We start from the raw sequence: 27,734 nt of genomic DNA on the forward strand, positions 1-27,734 counted from the left end.
GCCAAAGCCCCGTGAGCGGGAAGGTACTTTGTCCTCCTGGAAAAAATGGCATTTAGAGGCCTAATCCTTTCTCTTTTTTTCATTTGTTCTTTTTTTTTTTTTTTTTTTTTTTTTTGAGATGGAGTTTCATTCTGTCACCCAGGCTGGAGTGCAGTGGCGTGATCTCAGCTCACTGCAACCTCCACCTCCTGGGTTCAAGTGATTCTCCTGCCTCAGCCTCCTGAGTAGCCGGGACTATAGGCACCCACCACCATGCCCAGCTGATTTTTTAGTATTTTTGACAGAGGCTGGGTGCGGTGGCTCATGCCTATAATCCCAGCACTTTGGGAGGCCGAGGCAGGTGGATCACGAGGTCAGGAAATGAAGACAAGCCTGGCTAACACAGTGAAACCCTGTCTCTCCTAAAAATACAAAACATTAGCCAGGCGTGGTGGCACGTGGCTGTAGTCCCAGCTGCTCAGGAGGCTGAGGCAGGAGAATCACTTGAACCCAGGAGGTGGAGGTTGCAGTGAGCTGAGATTGTGCCACTGCACTCCAGCCTGGGTGACAGAGCGAGACTCCGTCTCAAAAAAAAAAAAAAAAAAAAAAAAAAAACCAAAAACACAAACAAACAACAACAAAAAACATATATATATATATATTTTAATAGAGGCAGGGTTACCATGTTGGCGAGGCTGATCTCAAACTCCTGACCTCAAGTGATCTGCCCATTTTGGCCTCCCAAAATGCTGGGGTTACAGGCATGAGCCACTACACCCGGCCTCTTTTTTTTCTTTTTCCCTTTTTTTATAGGCAAGTCTCATTCTGTTGCCAGGCTAGAGTACAGTGTCAGAATTACAGCTCACCGAAGCCTCAAGCTCCTGGGCTCAAGCAATCCTCCTGCCTCAGCCTCCTGAGTAGTTAGGACTACAGGCACACACCGCCCACTTGGCTAATTTTCTATTTCTTTTTGTTGAGACAGGGTCTCACTGTGTTGCCCCAGCTGGTCTCAAACTCCTCCTGGCATCAAGCGATCCTCCTGCCTTGGCTTCCCAAAGGGCTGAGATTACATGTGTGAGCCACCACACTGGACTCCCTAATATTTTCTGAGTGCTGTTTATGTGCCAGGCACCACAGCAGGCTCTTTCCATATTTATCTAATTTAGTGCTTTTAACACATGAGGCTGATTCTATTAATTATCGCCATTTTGCTGATGAGGAAACCAAGGCTCAGAGAGGTTAGTTCGCTTGCCCAAGGTCCCAGAGGCAGGGAATGACAGAGCTGAGACTGGAAGAATGCAGCCTGGCTGCAGAGCCTACGCTAATGACCAGCACACTGCACAGGGCGATCCTGACCTCCCCCAGCAGTGGGTGGGCCGACCGCTAGTGGACATGGAGTGGGGAAGTGCCATGGGACTCAGTGGGGTAAGCCCTGACTGAGGAAGCCTTGGTGGTGCTGCTGGGAAGGTGACAAACAAGAATCCCAGATTGACATTACCCCTTCCTGTGGCAGAGGAACTTTGAGAAGAGTTTGCATGACAGCCCAAGGATTAGGAAATTCTGAAGTAAATGTGTGGGCCATGTCACACTTCACATACTGAGAGCCTAGTTTTCATCTCCCTGCCTGACTCCTGGACCCTGGAACCTCCAGACCCCAGGTCAAGGACAGCTTAGCCCCCACCCTCCTGCCCAGTTAACCCCAACTGCAGCCCATGCCCTGGGACCCAGGAAGTTCCCCACCAGAGAGTGGAGTGGGCCCAAGCTAGGAGCCAGGGACCCAGACAGAATAATGGCAATTTGGCAACTGGTTCCTCTTTGACCCCGGACCAGAAAGGTTCGACCACACCTATCTCTAGGCCTGATGATTGAGCTCTAGTGTCTGAATTGGAGTACTATGGGGTATTTGCTCCCATTACTATTCCAGCTCCATAGAGCAGATCACGGCCATACCCTGTAGCAGGGCTTACAGGGGCCTTTGCCATCTGACCTCTGCCTCTTCTCTCTCCATCCACCCTCCCTGCTGTACTGAACACTTGCAGCTCCTGCACACACCCCCACACTCTTTCTTCCTGTTCCATATACTTCTGCTTCCACCTAGCCCATAAGCCTCCCTTTGCCTGACTGAGTCCCCGTCTTATAGTCTCTCGTGGCTCCCTGAGTTTCCCGGCACTTCTCGCTGTCAACAGAGGCACAGTTATGAGAGTGGCTATTGGTGTGATGTCATTCTGACCCCTTTGCTCTGCAGCAGGAGTTTCCTGGTAGGGCCAGTCTCCCTTCTGGTCTTCTTTATACCCTCTACACCTGGCCCTGCCTGGCAGATGAGTGCTCAGTCAATGCCAGATGCATGAAGAAATGTATAACGAATGAATGAATAAATGAAGAGCAAGGAGAAGCTCTCCACCCTCCAAAAGCAATTTATTCAGCAAATGGTTCATGTGTCAGGCCTTGCTCTGGGCCCAGGAAGGCCAAGGCTCAGAGCACTTTCCTGCGTGCAGGGACCTCACCGCCTGGTGGGAGGTAAGGCGAGTAGCTAAGTGGTGTTATACAGTGCAGCTGGTAATATCTGACATCTATGGACATTAACATGATTTGTCATCCAATTTGGAAACTTTGAGACTGGAAGAGGTGCTATTAATAACTGCATTAACACAGGGGCATGAAGAAGGACTGTTCTGGGTCATCCCGTCCATTGGGCACACTCTTCATGCCAGTCTCTGGACTGAGCTATTTGTACAGATCATCTCATTGATTCTCCCAGCCACCTTAGGGAAAAGCTGTAATTACTCCATGTTACAGATGAAGAAAGACAGGCTCAAAGATGGTAAGTGACCTGCCTGGAGTTACACAGCTAAGTGGCAGAGCTGGGTTTTGAACTCAGGAACCCAGAGCCAGAGCCCACATGTTCAACCACTGACCTTCATCAATGGCAGGGGCTCTCAGGAGGATTGAGGGTAAAGGGGAACAGCCTAGGCTTTGGAGCCAGGTAGACCAGGAATTCATTCCCCACTCCTAACCACAGCCAGGTCCCCGGCCTCTCAAGGCCTTGTTTCTTCATTATGTAGAATGGGGAAGGGGCTATTGACTCAGATCCAGTGAGACAATAACGCAGGTGAAGGGCATGCAACAGATATTTCTCAATCACTGTCCCTGGCCCTGGGGACATGGTGGTGAACAGGTCGGGTGTGGTCCCTCGCTTCTGCAGCTCACAGCCTATTGTCGGAGCCGGAAGAGGAACCAGGCCACTGGGGGAGTTGCAAGATGTCCTGGGATAGCCAGAGAGAAGAGTCAAGGAAGGCCCTATCTGAGCTGAGAGTGAGTGAGAAGGGTGAGGAGTTGGGGGAGAGATACAGGGAGGAGGAAGGAATGTTCCAAGAAGGAGAAACAGCACAGTAAAGGCCTGGAGGAATAAGAGTGCACAGGGTATGGGAGGCTAAGAATGCTGAACAGATGTGAGGGCCCATAAGAGGCACGGATGAAGGAATGCGAAGAGAAATCACTTTCAGCTGAAGAATGAGGAAAGCTTCTTGGAGAAAGTAGCTTTTGCTGGGCTGGAAGCTTGAGCAAGACTTTGACCTTCAGCTATAAAAGACTGGGCATTATAGGTGGTGACGGCAGCACCAAAAAAAGGGGCAGAGCTCAGGAAGCTAGTGGCCCACACAAGGTGGATGGGCCTTGGAGGGCAGATGTGGGAGAGGCAGTAGGAGAGGTTGCAATCAGATCAGGGAGGGCCTTAAAGATTCCATGAAGGAGTCTCAACTTTGTTGGGCCATGGGGAGCCACTGAAGATGTTTGAGCAAGGGAACACCAAGACCATCACTATGCTTCAGGAAGATCAAGAATGAGGAAGAAAAATTTTCAGATGTGGAAGCTTCCCTCTTGTCTCTTCAGAGGGGGAAACAAGGACTTAGAATTCTGTGATTTTCCAGAAACTGTGTTACTTCCCCATGTTTGTGACTTTTCTAATTCCTGCAGTGAAGACCCACAAAATCTAAAACCAGAGACTGTGGATCTGCAAAAGGGAGCTGGGCAAGGGCAGCCTGCTGTGAAGCCTGGCAGGAGAAGGCGAGGAGCCCTGAGCAGGTGGGGGGTGGGAGCTGCTGGAGAGGGCAGACCTGTATGCCAAGAACACATGGGTGAGGGAAGAGCCAGCTGGGAGGGAGTGGTACAGGGAGACAGTTTGGCTTCTGTGATGTCCCCAGGTCCCTGCCCCAGGCCAACGGCCCCTCACCAGACCCCTACACAGCGGTGGCAGATTTCTTCCAAGCTGTGGGAAACTTTCACGGCCCAGAGCGGCCCCAGAACCCCATCCCAAGGAGAAGCCCGCCCCCCCAACCCAGGAAATCCCAGGAGCCTCAACTTCCTCATCTGGAGGCTCCTCTCGCAGGCTAATTGTGAGGATCCGACGGGACCACTGGTAGGAGCAGATGTGGGAGAGGCAGTAGGAGAGGTTGCAATCAGATCAGGGAGGGCCTTAAAGATTCCATGAAGGAGTCTCAACTTTGTTGGGCCATGGGGAGCCACTGAAGATGTTTGAGCAAGGGAACACCAAGACCATCACTATGCTTCAGGAAGATCAAGATCAACCCTACACCATGAGGGACTGGGGCAGAGCAGGGTGGTGAGGGAAGGCTGGGTTTCCCGACAGGTGGGATGCCCTGTCTAGATGTGGGATGATGGATTAGCGAGCTGCAGCAGCACTGAATGGCACTGTGGGAAGCTTCCTGCCTTGCCAAGTCCTCTTGGTGTTTCTGGTTATGCCAAGGAGAATGTTTCAGCTTGGTGCATTTCTGTCTTCAATTCTTTTCTGTCACCCACTTATGACTTTTCTCAATAAACCAAAGAGGCTCCATACTTCCTCCACCAGTCCAGAGCACTTAGCTAGAATTAGATAACGTTGTTTCTGTTGTTTGTATGTTTGATTTTCTTAGCCGCCCAGAGCACTATGATATGTATTTTAAAGGGAATTTTTAGACTTCGGTAACATTTTAAATGTTTATTCTCTTTACTCAACAACTCAATGTCTAGGAATTTACGCTATGGAAACAAATACTTAAATATGCAAAAACAAACATATTTTATAAATAATGGCCATTGTAGCATAACTTATAACTCTAAAAAATGGGAAATAGTCCAAATGCCCCTCAGTAGGAGATTGGTGTTAAATATAGTGAACCCCAAGTTTCTCTTCAAATAATCAGTATGTCAGTATGTTCAGCTCTCTTATTCTTTGATTCTCCATCTTAAAGTTTAACTTCCTGGATCTTTTCGCTCCCTTGCTTCTGGTTTAGGTAAACAACTTTCCCACCAGTCCTAATCAGTAGTTCACATCTGTTCCCCTGGTCACCTGCTTTGACCTGAGTCACCTGCTCCATCCTGACTCATCCTGAGCCACCTGTTCTGTATCCACCCTTCCCACCAAACTACTCACCCCGGGACTCCAGCTCGTACTCCTGCTCTTTTTTTCAAATAGCCAATTGGAATTAGCTTAAACTATGCGGTCCAACCCTAGCCAATAGGGGAACAATGCAGCAGTAGAGGCCACCTGTGTCAGGAATAAGAACCTCTTCCCCTCCCCTGTCAAGGTGTGCTCTTGCCATTGTTCCATCTGCCAGGAGCACCCTTTCTGCAGAAAGGAAAAATTGCCTTGCTGAGGAAATTAAATTTATGTTTGAGTGCTATTTCTTTGTGGCACTGGGGAACAAGCATTTTGCATTTCTAACATTGGTTAAATAATGTCTGGCACAGGCTTGCTTTTAAACTATGTGCATCTCTCAAAATGAATGCATTAATATCTGTATTTCCCATGGACCTATGAGTATGCCCATGATATATTGTTAAGTGAAAAACAAAAAGTTGCACAATGACAGTGGGAGTTTTGTTGAAGATTATAGCTATATTCTATGTAGATAGGTACAGATACAAATATTAGTATGGATATAAAGAAACCAACTTTGAAAAATATAACTAAACTATTTATAGTGAAAGGCAGAATTTCAACAAGATAAATTTGTACACACAGAGTTGCTGAATAAAGAGAATAAAGATTTAAAATGTTACTGCACTTAACATATAAAAATACACAAAGAAGACCTTCTCTTTCTAATTATGTATTTTGGTAATGGATTTTTAAATACAGGCATATATGACATAAATACTTGTATCAAGTTTTTTTTTTGTCAGATCACAGGACTTTATTAAGATGAAATCACTGCTAATTATATAGAAGCCACTTGCCTAAGCCAAAATCCGTGAGGTTCACGTGAAGTTATAGTTGCACAAATTAGAAACAAAAGGCATATTCAAAGACAGAAGGAAATATCCTGATGCCCATTAAAAATAATTTTTAATTGTAAAACCGAACATTATAACTAAAATAAAAGGGGCCTGTTAGAGACGGTGCCCTAATTCAAAGAAGAAGGGACGTGAATGGGAGCTGTGAGACCCTCATCAGCGGCAGGTCAGGGCCCCGGCAGAAATAGCTCCTTTCAGTCTTTCCCTCTTTTTCCAGGAACAAGAACCCCGGCCGTAAGTGGGGTGGTGGAAAAATTGTGCAGTTCAAGTGGCTCATCTGTCTGGGAGGAAAATCCCAGCTCACCCGTCTCCCCTCAGGGCCCGCCTGAGGGGAGAGACTGGGAGGCAGGAGCCCAGCAGGGGCTGACCTGTGGTTACCCCAGACCCTGCCTGCTCTCTGCACAGGGGCCTGAGAGGCCCAAGCCCTCCCACAAATGAATTTTTATTATTTTTCTCTAGCTCTCAGATGATGTTAGCTTTCCTTTCTCATTCAGTCTTCTCCTATCCTTTCTCTTGGGGAAACACAGCACCAGAAGGTCTGGAGACAGAAGACAGGAGTTTTGTCGCAGGCTTCCCCAGTCCCTAGCTCTGCAACTTTGGGTGGGGCGCTTTACCTCCCTGAGTGTGCTGACTTGGGAGTCAGTCTGACCTGGGCTCCTCTCCCATCCCTGCCACACCGACCAGAAGATCTTGGGCAAGTCACTTCAAAACCTCCCTGAATGCACATTTGATTTGATTTGAACGCAAATCAAAATTGTGAAAATAAAATAAAATTTCAGGAGCTCCCCAATTCATTATGCCAATGGGAAAAGTTAAGCCCTGGAAACTGAGTCACATCACAGGACTGCTGTCTGACCATTGCCTCCTGATTTTTGTGTTGAGAATGTTATACTTTAACCAGGCTCCCCATTCTTTATTCAAACCTGGACTAAATGACACGCTGGTGATCACTACCTCTTTACAAATGAGTGTTAAGCAGCCCCCTTAAAGTGTAGTCAATAGTAGCCAATCAAATCTTGTAGCTGTATGTTAATCTTTGTATGGAAAATGTAATTGTGTTACCCACCCCTGTTTTTGGCTATATAAACCATCCTCACCTTGCCCCACACAGGGAAGCACTGATCACCATTCTGATTTTCCTGTTTCCTGGGGACTACCCTCACACTTTGCCCTTGAATAAACTTCTTTAACTAGAAAAACAAAAACAAAACCAAAGAACAACTGCTTGGACCCGTGTCTCATCTGTAACATGGAATAATGACTCGGGTCATTGGGTCGTTGGGAAGGTAAAATGAGCTAATGTGTGTGAAGCAACCAGACAGCCCTGGGGCACAGTAACTGTTGGATAGTGGTAGCCAGATTTTTATCATCCTTTGTCTTAGTGTGGCATCTAGCTCCATTTACCCCTGGGGAAATTGAGGCCTGATGTGGTGTGATCCACTCAAGTTCCCATAAGGAGCAGGCCTGAGACACGGGGAGCTGAGATCTTCTGACCACCAGACAGAGGCTTTTGCACCAGCAAAGATAATCCCTGTCTGGAATGTGGGCTAGTTATTTTCTTTACAAGGCAGATCTGGGTATCACCTCATTCAACTCCTGCCACAGCTAGAAGAGAAGTCACAGGCTCTGGGTGTTTTCTGAAGCCAGGACCCCTGGGACGGTGGGCTTTGCATGGCCAGGCCTTATAGCCATCGGGTATTTTCCCTGGTGTGGCTCAGCTGCCCCTGAGTTGGTGGCTGGGCCTGTGATTCAGAGCTGTCCCATGGCTCCATTCCTTTCCCCACTTAAAGCCACAGCCCCAGACTCCTGGAGGCAGTCCAGGGAGGCCTGTGGTTCCAAAATGAGGTCCTTCCCCAACCCACTCAAATGAAGATGCCCTTTCCCCAGCTCAGAGAGAGCAAGGGAGGGGCTAAGGACACACAGTGATGGATCTCAGGCTGACACCTGGTCCACCTCAAGTGAGCCAAGTACAGGACTCTGGGCCCAGGTGGGAGGGCCCTAGCACTCTGTCCCCTGCCCCCAGCAGCCCTATTGCCCCTGGCCCTGTGTTGCTGCCGGGGTCCCACACCGGGCTCAGCAGGAGAGCCTATGACTCATGCTGGCCCCACAACCCCTAGGCTGCTGCAACCGTGAGGGGTCTGGGTCCTGCCAGGTCTACACCCCTCTGCCCTCAAAGCCACAGCCTGGTCGCCACCCTATTCCCTCCCCTGTCCTTACCCTGGCCGCAGTTCCCTCCGCTTCCTCTCTTCCTCTTCCTCTTCTCTCTTCTCCACCTTCTCCTCACTTCGTGCTCTCACGCTTTTGGACACTCTGTCTGCCCTTCTCCTACCTGGGGCCTGATCATGACTCACCTGGACCTGGAATCTGGGCTGTAGCAGCTGCCTGTCACAGAGCACACTGGCCTCAATCCGGGCCTGTGGGCGGAGTGGAGGGGAGGGTGTCCCAGCTGATAGCCAAAGCCAAAGCACATGGTGGGGGCAGTGAGGCGCCTCAGCACCAGAGCCTTGGAGCAGCCCTGCAGCCCCACACCCTCCTGCCCGACTCAAGGCCAGGCTCTGCAGAGCCAGAAAAGCCTGCTCGCTTTCCACCTTGGGAAACCAAGCCCAAGGTCTAGGCCCCCCAGCTTCCAGAGAGGGGTGGGAGAGCGAAAATCCCCACTTTACAGATGAATGAAATGAGACTCAGAGCTGAAGGGACCTGTCTGGGGGTCTGCGTCTGGGTGAGCCCCATGTGCCCCACTCCACACTCCCCACGGGCAGGAACCCAAACCCGAGAGAGACCACAAAGTCTGTGAGTGAGAAGCACCAGGTTTAATATTAAAATCTTTCCCTTAAAAAAAAGTACACAGATAGAAAAACTTAACAGCATACAAAATAGCACTTCTGCTGTATAAATGTGAGTTAACGTGAGTCCTAAAAATATTTGTAAACCTAGGTGATTATATCTTTGGTACCGTATTGAGAGCCCACTCTCCCTCCTTGGACCAACTCTGGGGATCCCAGGGAAGTAAGGTGCCAACCTGCAATGCAGGGCTGGTGCCCAGAAGGGTTGAGCTTCCTGCACCCCCTTCCCAACCCTCCCCGTGCTGGGGCGTCTTGGCTACAACCTTGACTCCCCTGGCACCTCCAATGCCCACTGGGCTAGGGACAATGAGATGTCACTCCTAGGTCTGGGCAGTGACAAAACCATACCCCCATGGAGCGCTGCCTCAGGGATGGGGCAGCTGGTGGGTGAGGAGCAAACCTCCAAAGCGCCCACCTCTCATATCCTTCTTGGGGTACCCATCTGAAGCTTCTTGTCTTTTACAAGACATAACTGTCCTCACTGTCCATTCTGTCTTCGACGCAGACCTCGGTGCAGGTGCTGGAGTGCTGGGCTGCAGGAGGTGATCTCATTTGCCCTCTTTGTCCCTTTTGCCCAGGATACCCCCAGAGGTCATCGTGGGTAGTGAAAGAGGTCCCGTGGTCTTCCCATGTCCCTGGGGCAGCTGCTGGGGGCTTTCCAGCACACCGGCTGTCACTCTAAGTCAAGGCCTGGGCAGCTGCGTTCTTGAGACTTGCTGGGGGCCTGGGGAAGGGGCGTGGTTCCTGAGTCCCCAGAGAGTGATGTGTGATCTGGAATCTCCCAGGAGCCCAGCTGACCCCCAGGATGGAAGTTTAGGATATATGGCCTTGCTTCATCTGGACAAATGTGCAACCACCTGGAATATTCTAGAATGTTAGTGCTGGCAAGGCACTGGGAGTTAATAAGTCCGACTTGTTCACTTTTTGAAGGGGAAAACTGAGGCCCAGAGAGGGTGAGGGATTCCTCCAAAGCCTCATAGCAGGTCCAACGCAGAGCCAGGGCCATATACTGGCACACACATGTGGCCACTCCACACTGGCACATTTACATTCTCATCACAGATGCAGGGCCCGTCTGGCCTTCCAGACTCTGGTGGATGGATTAAGACTGAGGGTGATAAAGAAAAAGCCCCAGGACTGATGAGCCTGAAGTACAGGGACACGGGCACTTGCTATGGCCACGTGTGCTCCAAGTACCCTGGGCAAGGGCTGCAGGCTGGGGGTGTCCTGTACTTGGCTCAGCCTCCAGCATTAATTAGGCTGCCTAGTGGCCCCAGACCAGCTCGGGCCAGGGAAAGCAGGGACTGGCATCATAGGGAGGAGACTGGCTTTCTTCTGGATGAGGCAACACTGCCCAAGGCTAGGTCCTAGCTCAGCCAGCAGCCAGGGATGCTAGGGTCTCTTCCCTAGCTCCTGGGTGGATAAAAGTGCGAGGAGAGAGCTATGATTCCTTGAGGGGTAGCTGGCTGAACAGAAAAAAGTTAATTTACCACCTCAATAACTCCAAGAATCTTCCCAGGGAGGGATTCAGCCTCCCCACCTGACAGCCAGGGAGAGAATCCTAGATTCTGGGTCATCAAGCCCAACTTTCCCATCTTACACATGGGAAAACTGAGTTCCCTGGGGGGAACCCTGGCTCAGAGTCAGTTGGCCTCCCTGGAGGCAGAGGACTGGTCATGGCCCCTGCAGTTTTCTTGCCTCCTAAGCCAGCCCCAGGGTTTGGGGCACAACAAGTCAGGAGCAGAAAGCTTCCAGAAGGGGACAGCTGATAAGGGCAGCCTGGCTGACAGGAAGCCCGGCCAGGCCAGGCCAGGAGATGCTGGGTGCTGGCAGAGGGGGAGCTTCGGGCAGGGCAGGGTAGGGGCCAGCCCCCTACAGGAAGCTGTCCTCTGCTTCCACCCGAGGCGCAGGGCACCCTGAATCCGGCAGCTGTTCCAGCTCCGGCTCTGGCTCCACCTGGAGCTCAAGCTGGGGCTCTGGCTCTGGTTCATCCTGGGGCTCCAGGGGGCTGTCACAGGAGATGGTTGAGGAGGTGTTGACTTCATTCAGGGTGGAGCTAGAGGAAAGAGGCAGTGAGTGAGGGGCTAGGAAGGAGCCCAGGAGGATTCCAGCAGCAGTCATGACGAGCCTTCGGTGTGTCCGCCCCTGCACCGTAGGCTTCACACACTCCGGCTCATTTAACTCCTGTGAAAACTATGCAAGGCCTGCACCGCAAGGGAAGTGTGGCTCAGAGAGGTTATATCACTGCCCCACTTCACACAGCAGAGAAGTGCAGGAGCTGGAACTTCGGAGCAGGGTCAGCTGGCTCCAAAGCTCATTTCTCACCCACCAGCATCTCCCTCCTCTGCACTCCTAAAGGTGTATGCTATCTCATTTAATCCTTGCAATGACCGCCTAATAGAAGTACTTTAACTGTTTGTATTTTACAGAAGAGGACACTGGCCGGGCGTGGTGGCTCACACCTGTAATCCCAGCACTTTGGGAGGCCGAGGCAGGCGGATCACCTGAGGTCAGGAGGTGGAGACCAGCCTCAACATGGAGAAACTCCATCTCTACTAAAAATACAAAATTAGCCAGGCGTGGTGCTGCATGCCTGTAATCCCAGCTACTCAGGAGGCTGAGGCAGGAGAATTGCTTGAACCTGGGAGGTGGAGGTTGCAGTGAGCCGAGATCGCGCCATTGCACTCCAGCCTGGGCAACAAGAGCGAAACTCCGTCTCCAAAAAATAAATAAATAAATAAAAATAATAAAAAAAAAGAAGAGGACACCAATGTTTAGACAGTGAAGCAGCTTGTCTGAGGGCACAAAACAGAGTGAGCATTCACACCTCAAGCTGTGCGAGCGCTGCACTTCACTCCTCTGCTCCATCCACTGGGACTCTTGGATGGTTCGCCTCTTCAACAGTTAGAGCAATGAGGGCCTTTGGAGCCTTCTAAGGCCTGTGTGCGCTCCTGGCACATATGGAGAAACTGAGGCTCGCAGAGGAGAAACCTTCCCAGGTCTCAGCGGCTAGTGGCAGAGTTGGGACAGTACCCCAGCCTGGGGCTCCAGCCACTTCACCTTGGGCTGGATCTTGCTTTGGAGGTGGGCGTGGCCTCATGGGGAGCCCTTCTCTCCAGTTAAGGGGAGATCCTGTGCGGACATCAAGTCTCCGCAACAGCAGGGTCCTCCTATAAAGCCCCCTCTGACCTGTAACTTCACCACTTCCCAAGGCAAAATAAAACCACGAATCTCCTTCCCAGTCTGAATTCTGTCCTGAATTCCTGTAGGCACCTCTGACTCCTACAACCCAGCAGGCTCTCTCTGGCCCCAGGGCAGGGTGCTGAAGAACAGAACATAGGCCTCAGGCTGGCCATGAGTAACAACTGAAGTGCTGGGGATGCTAAGTAGGTTTGCTTCTTCTCCTTGGGGCTAGGACAGGACCTAGAGATGAGAGAGTATAGATAACCTCCGAGGGCTCCCTTAAAGGAAATAGCTACCTTGCAAATAAGTCCCAGCCCATACTTTTGTTTTTACTAGCCTGCCCTTTCCACCTCAGGGCATCAAAGTTCAAATGAGTTCCATTCTCTCTTCTGTTCATTGGTAGGGATAAGTACTTACCCTAGGTAACTTACCTCTGAGGCAAACCTGACAGCACACACACACACACACACACACACACACACACACTGCACACAATTTCCTTGGCCCCAGGCCAGGGTGACTACCTGGCTAGGCTGGGGGAACCCTCCAGTGGGCCCTCGTCAGCAACCTCGGGTTTGGGGTCAGGCAGGGGGATGATATAGTCGTTGTCACCCTCATTGGGCTGCACGGCAGTATAGAGGACGGAGCTGGTGTCCAGGGGAGATCGGAGGCCATGGAACCCGGGCAAGCGGGCCTGGGACCGAAGGATGGCTGGGTGGTCACTCCTCAGAAACTCCTCATCCACCTGCTGGTACTTCTGCTCCCGGGGCAGGGAGAACCAAAGAAACAGGGATGGTCAGGCCAGAAATGCCTTCAGGGATCTTCTAACCGGGCCCATCCCCCTTTGTATAAATAAGACCCCCGCTGCTCAGAGGGGAAAGGGATTTGCCCAAGCCACACGGTTGAGCTGCCCTCCTACCTCACATAGAATCTTACAAGGCATGGTGAGCTCAGGACCACCCAGGGAGGGACAGTTATCAGACCAGCACCCAGGACTCTAACTGTTCCCCGACTTCAGAGAAGACAGGCACAGGCTCTCATGCTGCCTCAGCCTCCTTCCTCAGGGCCTCAGTTTCCTTTGCTGTGAAGTGGTGATGACCTTACTCCATCTCCCAGGTCCCTGGGACCATCCCCGGGGGGCAGTGAGGGTGAGAAATGGACCCAAAGAAGGAGCTGCCTCTGTGTCAAAGGCCATGTGTATTTCCTCCTCACTTGGACCCTTGTTGTTGGATGGGGCAGGGTTTCAGGGCCCTACTGGCTCTTTGGGCCTTGGATAGACAATCCTGTGGCAGGATCCAAGTGGTCAGGCGGTTCACGGTCATGTAACCTGGGGTTATTCACACTTCTGAAGGAGCCCCACGGTTCGGTATGGATGTAAAGGCCTGAGGGAGGCAGCAGGACAGACAGGGCTCTAGGCCCCCTCCCTGCATCTAATCGATCAGCTTCCATGTAGGATTCCATTTCATAAAGCTCTGTGCTGCTAAAATAAACTCATAGCGCCAGCCCATCCCCTCCTAGAATCAGCAGGGAAACTGAGGCCCAGAGAGGACAAAGGGTGGTCCCCTAAATGCCAGCCCATCACACAGAACCTTGTACTCAGTGTCTGACTTCTGTACCAGAGCTCTCTGTGCTCCACCCCTACCCTGCCTCAACATACCTTTTTGTAACCTTCGCCCAACAGTCTCTCGAGAAGCAGCACCAGCTGGGAGAAGGGGGGCCGAATCTCAAACTTCTCTTCCCAGCACTTCTGCATGATCTCATAGCTGGGGATGAGGAGAAGGGTCAGGGTCTCTGGCCCAGGGTTTAGGGGACAAGGCAGGGCTGGGGGAGCAGGAGGCTGCTGCCTCTCAGAACAAGGTGAGCCGTGGAAAGGAGCTGGAGGGAAGTGGTGGCTGGGTGTATCCAGAGGTCCTGCCTCTGGATATTCCCTTGGGAGGCCCTCTGAGAGCCCCCATTCCACATGGTTCCACAGGTTGACTACGCCCGGGTGAGCACAGGACCCAAGCTTGGCTAATAGTTTTCAGCCCTGCAGCTTCCGCGGTTGGTTCTTGATGGCATGTGACCCCACCTGAGCCCTTGAAGGTCAGCTCTGGGACTTTTGCTGGCACTATGGAGCAAGCAGTAGGACATGAGGCTGGCACTGCTGGTAGCCATTTTGGCAATGCTGGCCTGAAAATGAGGCCACACAGAGCAAAGCAGAGCTCAGGGCTAGAACAAAAGTTTCCTGATGCCATCCTTTGAATGGCTGGATCCAGTTACACCAAGGCTTTCTAGATCTCTGAGCTAACAAATCTCTCATCTTTGGCTTAAGCCAGTAGAGTTGGATATCTATTGTTTGCAGCACAAAATCCTCCCAAATGCACGAGGCTCCACTCACATCTCATCGGAGGCATGGGCAGGCTGGGCCATGCGGTAACCCCGTTTGATGGCATTGTAGAACTGTTCATTCATGGGCAGCTCTGGGTAAGGGGTGCCACCTGTTGGGGAGCAGAGACAAGAGATATACAGGCTCAGGGGTGGAAAAGTGGCAGGGCACCCTCTTCTACAGGACAAGGAGAGCCATGCTGGCCCTGGTATGGGTAAGGGGACAGTGCCCCTGGCATCTGGAAGTGTGGGCTCCTTCATGGGCTCTGAACAGAGACCGCAACCCTCCCCAGGATAGACAGCCAGAATGTGAGAGCCAAGCAGGCTTTCTGATGTCACTGTTCAAACCTGTCAATACTCAGACAGGGAGATAAAGAGACCCAGAGAGGGCAAAGAATTTTCTAACATCACACAGCAGGGAGAAGGTAGCAGAGCTGGGACCTGAACCAGGATCCCCGTATCAGGGCTCATCCCATAGCCCCACCAGGCCAGAGGCGTGAGTGGTCGAGGTAGACACCAGGCCAGGATGCTGAGGGCTAGAGGAGGAAGCAAGCGTACCCAAGGTGAAGATCTCCCAGAGCAGGATCCCGAAGGACCACACGTCGCTCAGGGTGGTGTAGAGGCTGTTGAAGATGCTCTCCGGAGCCATCCACTTCAAAGGCAAAAAGGTCTGTAGGGAGGTTAGGACAGGTGCTGAGTGCAAGGAAGGACCTCAGCCCCACTCTGCACCTGGGACGGGAGGAGGGTACCTGGCAGCTCCCACCCACAACCACTTCTCCCTCCCATTCCCTGTGAGGGCCCTGGTCTCTGCACAGCACAGTTCCCATGTCCATCCCAGTGCTGGCCAGAGGACCAGAGGCTGTTTCTTTTCTCACTAGCTGGGGACAAGGCAGCCCCTGTCCCTGGGGAAAAGCCCCAGGGTCTGAGTAGTGAAGTCTGGGAGCCAGGGACTTGTCAAGGCACCCCCTCAAACTCTTATCCTGGCTGCCTTTGATCTCTGGGCCTAGCGTCCCTCCATCTGGGGTTTGCTAAAAAGTGGGGAGATGAGAGACAGGCAGGATGATCACGTTTTAACCAGACCAATCCCTGCTACCGCGTGTGACCTGCTCATCTTTCTTGCCCTGTCACCTGGGCTTCTTCTTCTGCCCACCACCGCTGGAACAACATTTGGCCTGTTCCCCCTTCCCCCACCCTGGACCCATTACAGCCAGCCCTCCCTGCTGCTATACTTGCTCCATGCACTCCTGGGCGGCTCCCGTTCCTGTCCCTGCACACATAGCTGGGCAGGCACAGCCCATCACCGCTGTTAGGGCAGGCCACGAGGAGCCCCACACAGATTTCCTATGAGCTGCAGCCACACTGGTCAGGGGGGAATCTGTTCCTGCGGTCACAGGCACTGTGACTGCCCTGCAGGGACCAGGGAAGGTACTCACGCTGCCTTTGGAGATGTAATTCGAGTCCCGCATGATGTCTCGAGCCAGGCCAAAGTCACAGATCTTGACCAGCTTGCCTTCACAGATGAGCACGTTCCTAGCCGCCAGGTCTCTGTGGACACACTGGGTTTGGAGAGAGGGGAGCTGAGGCCTTGGGGACAATTGTGGGGAAAGACCCTCCATGTCAAGGGCTTTGGGAAAATACAACACTGGCCACATGCGAGAGGCCACCCTGGTGTGCTCTTGGAGGATGCTGGCTAGCTGGGTGACCCACCTCCCCACAGCCCCCACTCTGCCCCACCAAAACCACACGTACGTTCTTGGAGGCCAGAAACTCCATGCCATTGGCCACCTGGTAGCTGAAGCCCACGAGGTCCATGTAGCTTAGCACTGGAGACTCGTTGATCAAAGTTGCCCGACAGGTCCTCTCAGGGGCTAGAGGAGAAGCAGAGGGTCACCTGCTATCTTATGTCTCCTTCTGGCCCACAGGACCCCTGCCCTTTGGCTCCTGGGAGACTGAATGTCTAAGACAAGTGGCTACTGATCGTCTAGGTCTCCCCTAAAAGGGGAATGATTTCTTAATATCAAACTCAAAGTTCTCCTGCTTTATCGGTGCCCTCATTGGCCTTTTGGCATTAGCCCTTGGGCCACTTTTGCCCAGCCTGGCCTGCCTGCCTCTCAGGGACACTAGACCAGCCTGGGGCTGAAGCTGAGTAGATCACTTTCCCTAGCACGACAAAAGGCCAGGTCCTCCCACATCCCTGCTCTCTCCCTCCCTGAGGGTTCTATGCATGTTTCCGGATCCATAAACAGGGCTTCCGTTTAGGGGTCCACTACAGATCAGTTTTGGCCAGGTGGCTGGCCTCAATTTCTACATCTATGAAATGGGCACTAAGCTCCCTTCTTCTCAGGGTTTTTGGCAAGGCTAGGCATGTGAAGAGCATCAGCCTGTGTGGGTGTGGGGTACTATGTCACTGTGTCCACCCACCAGAGGGAACGTAGTTATCGTAAGGGGCCATGTAATTGGAGGACTCGATGTCTGCATATTTGACGTCTCCTTTCATGTCCAGCATGGGTACGTAGTCCACCGACTCGTCCTTGCTCATGTCCATGTAGCCACCGTCGCTCTCCCCAGTCAAGGACACATGGCTGGGGGTAAAGGAGCATCACAGGAGAGCCTGCAGGCTTTGCCTTCCCCTCCCCTCCTGAATTTCTTCTCTCACTCACACACTCACTCATCTTCCTTCAGTCTATCCCCGTAGGAAAGCCCGTGCATCGAGCCTTTTCAACCAACCTGCTGGGCCAAGCTGGGCACTGAGGCTACCAAAATGACAGTTAGAACCCAGAGAGCTCACACCCAGAGGCAATTACAGCACCCCAGGGAAAAGGTCACAAGATGGGTGTGTTCAGAGGCGCCTTTCTGTGTCCTCCCCAGCGCCACCTGGCCATGGGAGTGCCTGGCTGCAATCCAGCATAGGCAGCCAGGATTCACCCCGATACCTATGCCTGTAGCATCAGCTCCCCAAAGAGCTGTGGGGCTCTACACACATCTGTCTCTATGGGCAGGAAAAAGATGGGAAGGAAATTGATCAAAACATCGGAGAGGGCAGGAGTGAGTTTTAGGTCTTTTACGCTTTTCTGAAGCTACTCTTGTCTTTGTTTTTGTAATCAGCAAAAGAACTAAGAAATGTTCTTTTTGGAAAAGAGGAAGACAGGAGTTGAGCTCCCTGAGAGGCAGTGTGGAGGCTGATGTGTAGAGGCTGCAGAGAGGAACACAGCCTGGAGCACCACTGTGCAAATTGGGAGGCTTGGCTCTCGTCTCACCACAGCCTCTGACCCCTCCTCCATCACTGCATGCCCTGGACTGAAGGGCAAACACCCACGACACACAGATGGCATGTCACATCTGTAGAGGGCTTAGCAGCACAGGGCCTGGCATTACTGTTATTCCCTCATCTGGGGTGGACCATCTTGTGGAACAGCCCTAGCTCCAGGAGTGATTCTGTCCCCTGCCCTGTCACAGCCTCAGCTTCTCCTCCTGGACAAAAGGAGGGGAAGGAGCAGTGCTCCTCAGGTATCCCAAAGATTCAGTCCCTGGCCTCCCTCCTGGTACCTGGGCAGGGGGAGCCCAACGGGCAGTGCATTGCTGTAGAGCTCCGCGCTGGGCGGGCGGCGCTTGTCAGAGTGGTGCTGCAGGAAGGTGTGTTTGTTGCGGTGCAGGTAGTCCACCAGGTCTCCGTAGCGGCAGTACTCAGTGATGATATAGATGGGTCCTGCGGAGGGACAGGCTCAGGGACAGTCCCTACAGAGGCCTCAGGCGTCCCCTCAAGGCCACGAGGCTAATCAGGGGCTGGATGTGGGAGAGACTTTGGCATGACAGCTAGGAGGCTTTAGTGCCTTGCAAATCCGGATTCTTTTCCTGCCTGTGTGGTGGAGAGCAAGGTGCTTAGTCTCCCTGAGCCTTACCTTCCCCAGCTGTTAAGTGGGGCTAATTAAACCCACCACAAAGCGCTGTCATGAGGATTAATGGATGATGTCTTTACTGGCTGGGCACGTGGCAAGCCCGCAGTGTTGGCTCTTATTGATATGTTTTCAAACTAAAGCTTACTTTGGAGCTCAGTATAGAAAGCAGATAAAGGCCACTGTTTACAATGATCACTTTAGTAGTTAAATTCAACTACAATGCATTTACTTAAAGTTAATCAGTGAGAACTCGAAGATATCTACGAAAACGAAAATGTTGAAATGAGTGATCATTGCAAACGTGAATAAGTCTATGTACCCAACATACTTCCGTATTTTATTTTGGTTGCATAATGCTGAGGAAAATCCCAAATCTCACAATAAGCAGCTGCAAATGGTGATAACATTTTTTTTTTCAGCCTAACTGGTAATCAGAGCTTCAAATAGACCCAGCTGGCCACAGAGACTTTCTTCTATGATCAAATGAAGGTAGCTCCCAAGTAGCAAGCTGGTGGTCTCCAATGGCGGGCGTATAACTCATCTTAATGTCATGTGAGCTGTTATTTATTGGTTTTCAAAATGTATTGGGAAAATAAAAAAGTGTCAGGCAACACCATGGTCTGGAAGCTGCTGGGACTGGTGACCTGACTAATCCTTCAGCCGTGAAGGTATTGTGATTTTGTGAGTTTCTAAACCCCACCGCCCTCTGGGACAGTGCGGTGAGGGCGCTGGAGCGGGTGGGCACAGACCCTCCAGCAGGAGTGTGCTGTTGTGCGAGGCCTGAGGAAGGGGTAGGCGGGGCCTGGCCTTGGTGGTGGGCACTTTCCCTGAGTCCTCTGGGGCAGTGGGTTTGGTACCTCCTTTGGTGCAGGCCCCCAACAGGTTGACCACGTTCAGGTGGGGCCCAAGGTGACTCATGATCTTCAGCTCCGACATAAGGGCTTGCTTCTCACTGCTGCGGGCTGTGGCTGAGGAAAATGGGGGCCCCAGGCCAGGTCCAGTCATGGAGGCTCCATGGAGACCCCACCACAGGAGCCTACTCTGACTCTTCTGCCCCGTCCTGTGCTGCAAGACCCAGGCAGCCCAGCGGGGGTGAGCACCCACACTCTGAGGAGGGGAAGAGGCCAGGGCAGGGGAAGGCAGGCTGAGGAGGCCAGGGTGAGGAACCCTTTTTCCCAAACCAGACCCAGACTCGGGAGCAGTGCCTGCTGCAGTGTGATGGCCCCTCTAGTGCCTGCAAATCAGCATCAGGCCACCCTGGGAGAGGCTAAGTGTGTGGGGAGGGGCAGGGAGAGGTGAGGGCCCAGATGTGGAGGGCTCCAAGGACTACTCACATTTAAGCATCTTGACGGCCACTTTCATCGTGGCCTGAGAATGGCTCAGGCCATGAGCCGTGGCCTCCACCACCTGCCCAAAGGCCCCAGAGCCGAGGGTGCGTCCTGGTGCAGAGATGATCCATTAGCTCCTGGCCTACCAGGAAGCTGTACCGCTCCCCCAGCTGCCCCCCTCCCCCCACTCTCCTCCCCCTGGCCGCTATCACCCTTCCTGCCCAGTGAGAGGAAAGAGCCACTCTCTTAGGTCAACCTAGACATTACTTAAACCACCTTGGACTCAGGGTATTCCCTAAACACACTCCTGCAACCACAATGCCTCCCTGTCTTTCTTGGTATCTCATCTAAGTCCTGCCTGCTTTCTGCCCCATCTTTAATCTCTGGAAAGTTTCTTCCCTCCCCAAGGGAGCTCGCTTCTCTGTACCTCCTCAGCTTCCCCAGCCAGACCAGGCCTGCTACTCAGCCTGTCCTCAATCCTTCCGCTTTTGCCACATAGGGATCCCGTCTCACAGGGTCACAGGATCATAGAGCCTCAATGCTAGGCAGTTCCTGGGGGATGATCTTGCTCTTATTGTACATAGTAGGAGATGGAGGGCCAGAGAAGGCAAGACACCAGCCCTAGGTCTCATAGCTAGTCATGGCAAGGCTGGGACCAGACCTCAGTCTTCCCACCCAACTTGAGTCCCCACACTGCCACATGAGGCCTCCCAGGACTGACCCAGCACAAGCTGGTCCCGCGGCAGCTCCCACGTGGAGTCATAGGGCAGCTGCATGGGGTCCACGTAGATGTACTCATGGCCGTCAGAGCTCACAGACTCAATCACCTTCCATCGGATCTCGTAACGTGGCTTCTGGAGGACCAACCCGAGGAGTTAGTTATCAGAGGGAGTCTCAGGCCTTGAGGCCCGTTAGCTTCATCCGTCTAGGACACATGGGGCAGGAGACCCTGAAGCCCAGAGAAGGGCAGGGGCATATTTGAAGTCACACAGCAAGTGCTCAACTGAGCCAAGGTCTTCATGGGCTCGGAGGGAACAGGGACCAAGGGGCCCCAGAGGAGGCTTCAAGACTTGGCAGACTGAGGAGCAACTGGCAGCTGAGGGCCTGGCTCATGAGAACCTCCTCTCTAGCTTCTCTCCCAGCCTTAGCTGCTCCTCAGATGGAAGTGGTAGAGCAGATGACCCCAGAAAGTGACACCAGGTAGGGTACTCGGCTGGATGCGGATGGCCATCCCAATGCTGGGCAAGTCAGAAAGATGTAAGCTTAGAATGTTGACATCTTAAGATGTAGGAACCACAGGACTGGAATTTTAGAATGATGGGATCATGAGGTGCTGCAATCCTGATTCACGAAGCTTAAAATGTTGGAATCACAGAATGGTAAAATCTCAAAGCAGAACACTGAAATTACAGACTAATGGGATCAGAATGCATTTCAGTAGAATCACAGGTTCTCCATGGGTGAGAGCTGGAAGAATCCTGGAGCCCATGCAGTCCACCTCAAAGGTCCCACGCTCCATGGCTAGGATGAGAGGAATGGTGTCTCAGCAGGACCCGGGGACTTAGTGACACAGTAGGGGAAGGGAATCCTGGATAGCTCGGGCCAGGCTCAGGTTGGCCCAGACTGCTGGGGGTGGAGGAAGCTCGGACAGCCAGCGTCACAAGTCCCCACCTGAGTTCCATGCTGAGCTCTGCATGTGGTCAGATCACGCAGCATTCAAGGAGGGCAGAGGGGTGGAATTCATGCAAAATAATGATGTGCCAGTCTTCACCCACTGGGCCAGGGAGGGGCTTACCTTCTGCCAAAGCATGATGAGGATGATAAGGGAGATGATGGTGAGCACCACCAGGGCCAGGATGGCTGAGATCACCACCACCTTAAAGGGCAAGGCTGGAGGCAGAGATGAGAGCAGGCCATGAGCAAACTGGGCAGCTGCCCTCCCCTCACCCCATCTCTGGCATCATAGATCCCTCCGTACACATCCTGTCCAGAATAGAAGCGCCCACCTCCCCATCAGCCTGCAGTGTCAGACCCTCAGCCTCTCACTCTAGGCCACTTGTTCTGACTGTCCTGTAAATACCCCATCCCCTCAGTAACTATCCCCACTCAGATCACTGCTGGCCTCCATGTCCCTTCAGCCCTGCCAGTCAGTCTGGCTTTGCTGCCAGAGCTCTGGACGGGGTACAAATCCTGTTCTGGGTTCCTGTCCATTGCCTGGACCTCCCATTAGCCCTGGAGCCCCTGAGGGCTGGGTTGTGGCTTACCTCTCCCCTGAGTCCACACCCTTGCTGGGGATGCCACAGCTCCGTCAGACTCCAAGCTCCATGCCTGACCGAGTGGCCAGTGGACTGAGTGAGTGGCCACTGAGGGAGCAATGGCTGAGACCCCCAGCCTGATGAATCCAGACCTCAGCATGGAGGCTGCTTCCTCCCCACTTCACCCAAAGGGCCCAGCTGGGGTTGGGGTGGTGACGGTAGTTAACAAAGTGGGGCTCACACTGGCCCTTACAAGCCTCGAGTCTCCTCCACCCTCAAGGCCTCAGCCTCTTCGCTGTACAGCTTCCCACTCTCCCCATCCAGCCCTGCCAGACCTGTTTCTCCCCTGCCCTGCCCTGCTGGCCACCTATGAGGTCCCAAGGAACTCATTCCCTCCTCTTCTGTCCCCAGTCTGTGCTTCTTTGCTCCCCAGGAAGTCCTGTCCCACCTCCTCCTCCCCATCCATTGCTATAACCTTAGCCCCTAAAACCACACCTGGCACATAGTAGGTACCCGGTACTATTTGTTGAATTACTAAGTGAATGCCATTCTTATGCTTAAGATCTTTGAATGCAGGCTGGGCATGGTGGCTCATGCCTGTAATCCCAGCACTTTGAGAGGCCGAGGTGAGCGGATCACGAGGTCAGGAGTTCAAGACCAGCCTGGCCAATATGGTGAAACCCTGTCTCTACTAAAAATACAAAAAATAGCTGGGCATGGTGGTGGACTCCTGTCATCCCAGCTATTCGGGAGGCTGAGGCAGGAGAATTGTTTGAACCCGGGAGGCGGAGCTTGCAGTGAGCCAAGATCACACCACTGCACTCCAGCCTGGGCAACAGAGCCAGACTCCATCTCAAGAAAAAAAAAAAAAAAAACTTTGGATGGTTCCCCATGTTATCAGTAAAGGAAAAAGGCCAAACTCCTAAAATGGCACGTAAGGCAGAGGCTTCATGACTCTACCTCTGCTTCCCTCTCCAACTTCGTCTCTCACCCCTTATCCATTCTCCCTTACCCTTACCCATCCTCACCATGCCTTCCTCCTCAGGGTCCCAGACCAACATCCCTCTTCTCCTCCCTCCTCCCGCTCATCACACATCTCGGTCCTGGGAAGGAAGCCTGCATCTTCTAGGCAGCCATTGCTGGAGGCATGAAGGAGCCCTCTTGCAGCCATCCTAGGCCCTGTGTGCTGGTGCTCAGCTTCCCGCTCAGGCTTTAGTCACACAAAAGTGTCACATCTGCCTTGGCTCAGAGCTGGTCTTCCACTCAGGCTGTCCACACTGTCTGCCCAGATACCCACTTGCTCAGAGAATGTGTATGCATGTGTGGGAGCACGGGTGAAATGAGGGGATGAAAGAAGCCCACCCATCCACCACAGGGCAGGGGACAGGAGGCAGCTCTAGACAGGCACGTGCATTAACACGCCCAAGGACCTGCATACACAGAGACCAAGACGCCTCACATGGCCTTTGGAGCCCTGCCTGCTCTAGATCTGCCGACCCCTGTAGCTCCATCCCACAGCACTTCCTTCCCCTTTATCTGCCGCCCTTCCAGCCCCTAAGTGTCCACACACTCAATCCTCCAGCCAGATTGAGTTGAATTCTTTTCATTTCTAGGAACTCATTTTGCCTCTGGGCTTTTACACAGGCCATTCCCTCTGAGTGGGACACCATTCCTTACCAGGCTAACTCCTAGTCATTTTTTAGGTTTTCACCTAAAGGTACCTTTTCTAGAATACTTTCCTGAATCCCATAGCTGGGCATGGGACCCCTTTTCCCTCCAGGCTTTGCCCCTAATGTGGTGATCCCAGGGGGAATTGCCAAGTTCCTTGTCTGCCTTCTCTCTCTGGACTATGGGTACTAGGAGGTCCAGGCAGGGCTGAGCCCTTTGACCTTTATACTTCAATGAGAAATTGGGTCCTCATATTTAAGGAATGAAGAAGAAAGGTGAATAAATGAAGCACACTCATACAGGTGCATGTATGCTTAAGGGTGGGCAGGTAGATACACAAAAGCATCAAGACACTGGTAGGCATTGCTCATACACACAGAAATTACACATGTATGTGTACCTGCTAACAGATGTACATTGTACAGCAGGCACATGTGTATGGGAATTATGCTTGTACACTTTTCTAGAAAGGTATGCTCCAATTATATGCTTACTGACATGCACTATGCCAGTTTGCATGCATGCAAAGGAATTGTACATGCATTGCTTGTACACATGTATAGGAATTGTGTACCCACAGGTACATGCATACAGACATACACTGTGAGTTTAAACAGATGTCTGGGGATTAGGCATGCTCATGTACATGGCTTACAAACACGTGGTGGGTTTACACACATGGACAGGCATAGTGCACATGTGTATGCTTATATACATACACTCTAGCTTTACAGGAGTGACTGGAGATTGGGCATTCTTTAGTACATGATTTACATATCTACACACAGAGGATTTGCACCTATGTTCAAGGAACAAGCATGCTCATGTACATGGCTTACAATATACATGTAGTATATGTACACCACACTGAAGGGTATTCATATCCATGGTTTATAGACTTGTGTTTGTACACGTGTGTACCCATATTGTGTATGCTGGAACGTGTTCCTATGCATGTACACAACAGGGTTTCACAATGCTCCTGTCTGCCCCTGGGCATGCTAACTCCTTTGGCCTGCTGTGGGTACATGGGCACAGTACCAATCAGGCAGGGTTAAGGTAGGGGTTGGGATCGTCAGGGGCCACCGAGGCTGAGGACTCACAGTGTGGCACCACGATGACCTCCTGCGTGTCCTGGCCCACAGCGTTGCGCAGCGTGCAGCGCACCGACAGCGGCCGATCCACGTGCTGCAGACGCAGTGTGCTCACCACCTCAAACTCCTGCTCCTCCTCCCAGTACGTCACGTTCGTCTCCAGCTGGCTCTCCTCTTCGGAACTGTTCCCCAGCAGCGTGGGCGGCAGCTCGCGTGGACACCTGCCAGGAGAGCCGGTAGGGTTGGCTGCCAGCCCCTTCCCCTTGCAGACCGCGAAACTGAGGAGAAACTGGTGGAAGGAGGCAGGACGTGTCCAGTTCCTATGTCCCACTGCCTGTTTCCGAGCGGGCTCCTCCTGTGCTCCCTCTACTGGTCAGCAGGGGGTGCTCCCACCCCAGAACTGACAAGGCTGATGGCAAAATCCATTCTTATTTGACCCACGGGGTCACACAGTGTATGCGGTAGAGGCAGAACCTGCACTGAATCCTGCCTCTGTCCACTACATTAGAATCAACCTGGCCAGGAGTGCAGAACTGATCTACAGGGCGGGTAAGGTCTCTGGGGCTCAGACCCTGCAATTTGCTGGGCCAAACTGCCCAGGGGTAAAGGTAAGGAAAAGGGACCATTTAGGTCATACAGAGTAGGACCAAGGAGGTGGTGACCTGGCCTCCTAGGATGCAACTCTATGCCTGGAACAATATGCCAAGAAGTACGGGCGGGACTAGATAACCTTCACGAGCTTTTTCTAGCCAGCTGGGGGGACACTGGGAGACTGAGGCCCGGGTCTGCTCACCTTTTGAGGTCTCTGCAGGCGGACCAGATGATGTTCGGCTGGGGCATGCCCCGGCCACGACAGCGGACTGTCTGTTCCCCGCTGTCAGGGTGGCTCTCACTTAGCTCCAGCACTCGGACAGGGACTGCATGGAGAGGGCACTGGGTCAGGAGGCAGGAGGGTCAGGACAGTTAACAGGACAGGTCCTCAGGGAGGACCTGGCGCAGAGTCTCTCTTGGGGGAGGAGGGCTGTAGACTGCAGGTGAACATTAAATACCAGGAATCGGTGTGAAAACCAATGGCTTCCCTTCTGGGTACTTCAAAGGGAACGCCTCAGCAGGGGGCTAGTCTGTCTTTAACACCTCTCTGAGACTTGCTAATCTTCCCTTTTAACAAAGGGAGGCCTCAAGCTCAGAGCCCTGGGCCACCAAGCTCGTGAAGCCAGCATTTAATAGCATTGTTTGGTCTTCTCTGAGTTTATTTTAGTGGCTGCTTTATATTTATGACATGTGATGCTGATTTTCCACCTACAATAGAGAGGTTACATTTTGTCTTTCAAAATGAATTTGTTTTTAGAAAGTCAATTGACAAAACATTAAGTCATTATCATGTCATTCCTCTGCTCAAAACCCTGCCATGGCTCTTCACTTCGGTTATAGTAAAAGCCAAAGTCTGCACCAGGCCCACAAAGACCTATGGGATTTGCCCTTCTCCCAGCCCCCACTGCCCTATCCCCTTTCTGACTTCGTCTCCCACCACTCTCGCCACCAGCCCTGTTCCAACCACACAAGCCTTTCAGCGATTGCTCTGGCCTTTGCACTGCCCGAGGTACCCTTTCCCCAAATATCCACCGAGCTAATGTCCTCACCTTCTTCAAGTCTTCATGCAAATGTCGCTTCTTCAGCCCTGATCACTGTATCAAAAATGCAACTCTCACCATCACTCTGCGCCCAGCACTCTCAACTTCCCTACCGGGCCCCTGTTTTTCCTCTCCCGAAGTGTTAGTTACCTTCTAACCTATGTAATTCGCTGGGGTTTTCCTCCCTACTGTTAGTGTTTGTCTTCCCCTACTCGGATGCAAGCTGCACAAAGGCAGGGAGGGAAGTTCAAGAACCTTGAATAGACAGGCATATGGTAGTTGCTCAATAAATACCTATCGAGTTAATAGTACAGTATAAGTGGAATGTGAGAAGGGAAAATCATGGCCTTGGTACCTAAGTGCCTGAAGTTTTGGAAACACCAATCTAGCCAGATGGCCTCCTTATACGGCTGGGGAAACTGAGGCCCAGAGGCCAGGTTCACACGGCAGTGGGTCAGTGGCCTAGAATCCACCTCCTGAGCTGCAGGCTCCCTCTCCCACTCCTCCCATGGAAGGGTGGACAGTGCAGGAAGGGAGAGGGGATGGGGGCAGGGAGGGGAAGGAGAAGGGACATGGGGAGGGGCGTGCTCATCACCATTGATCTGTAGCTGGAAGGAGAGCTGGACCTCAGCGTCCTCATGGAAGGCCCGCATGGTGTAGTGGCCAGCCTCTGCCACCTTCACGCGAACCAGTGTCAGCTCTGACACATACCTGGGGAGCAGGAAAGGCAGCAGTCAGAGTCGGAAGGACTCTTACAGTTCTCCCCACCCTCCTAGTATAAACAGGAACAAGGCCCAGGGAGGGGAAGGGCTTGCCAAGGTCATCTCGGCATTGGTAGCAGAGCCAGGACTCAAACCAGGTCTCGTAAATCCTCACCCATAGGCAGTTCCCCTAGGCCAAGAGGGAGGGTTGAGATGAACTGTTGGTGGGGGTGGGGGGCATTGAAGGGAAAGTCCTATTTCTCTCCCCTTCAGAAAGGTGGACACTGCTCCATCCTAACCTATCACAGTCTCTGTCAGCCAGCAAATCTCCAGCCTCAGGGATATCGCAGGCCACGAGTGGCCTGCCTGGCACCCTCTTCCCCAGTCATCTGCCCGTTTACTTCTTGGCTGCTACTGCTGGCCCCACCCATCACAAGGACAACTAAACATCTGGGTGATCATCTGACCGGCGTCTGTTTCCTCCACTAGACTAGAAACTCT

General features: G+C 52.5%; 1 protein-coding gene across 3 annotated transcripts in view; it reads right to left on the bottom strand.

Moving 5' to 3' along the window:
* Positions 1 to 9,059: 9,059 nt before the first annotated feature.
* Positions 9,060 to 27,734, bottom strand: part of PDGFRB (platelet derived growth factor receptor beta) — a 41,937-nt gene continuing 23,262 nt past the window's right edge. For all 3 annotated transcript variants that reach the window (XM_054488417.2, XM_054488420.2, XM_054488421.2), the window contains 16 exons: positions 27,128 to 27,243; positions 25,695 to 25,818; positions 24,911 to 25,122; positions 21,680 to 21,774; positions 20,606 to 20,738; positions 19,891 to 19,995; positions 19,414 to 19,524; positions 18,207 to 18,366; positions 17,082 to 17,242; positions 16,410 to 16,528; positions 16,094 to 16,216; positions 15,219 to 15,330; positions 14,674 to 14,773; positions 13,954 to 14,059; positions 12,821 to 13,053; positions 9,060 to 11,169 (listed from right to left, as the gene is read on the bottom strand). In XM_054488417.2, coding sequence (XP_054344392.1) covers positions 10,986 to 11,169; positions 12,821 to 13,053; positions 13,954 to 14,059; positions 14,674 to 14,773; positions 15,219 to 15,330; positions 16,094 to 16,216; positions 16,410 to 16,528; positions 17,082 to 17,242; positions 18,207 to 18,366; positions 19,414 to 19,524; positions 19,891 to 19,995; positions 20,606 to 20,738; positions 21,680 to 21,774; positions 24,911 to 25,122; positions 25,695 to 25,818; positions 27,128 to 27,243 — 2,194 coding nt within the window. In that variant the 3' untranslated portion in view covers positions 9,060 to 10,985. The remainder of the gene's footprint in view (positions 11,170 to 12,820; positions 13,054 to 13,953; positions 14,060 to 14,673; positions 14,774 to 15,218; positions 15,331 to 16,093; positions 16,217 to 16,409; positions 16,529 to 17,081; positions 17,243 to 18,206; positions 18,367 to 19,413; positions 19,525 to 19,890; positions 19,996 to 20,605; positions 20,739 to 21,679; positions 21,775 to 24,910; positions 25,123 to 25,694; positions 25,819 to 27,127; positions 27,244 to 27,734) is intronic.

This window comes from Pongo pygmaeus, chromosome 4, assembly GCF_028885625.2.
Source record: "Pongo pygmaeus isolate AG05252 chromosome 4, NHGRI_mPonPyg2-v2.0_pri, whole genome shotgun sequence".
Lineage (NCBI taxonomy): Eukaryota > Metazoa > Chordata > Mammalia > Primates > Hominidae > Pongo > Pongo pygmaeus.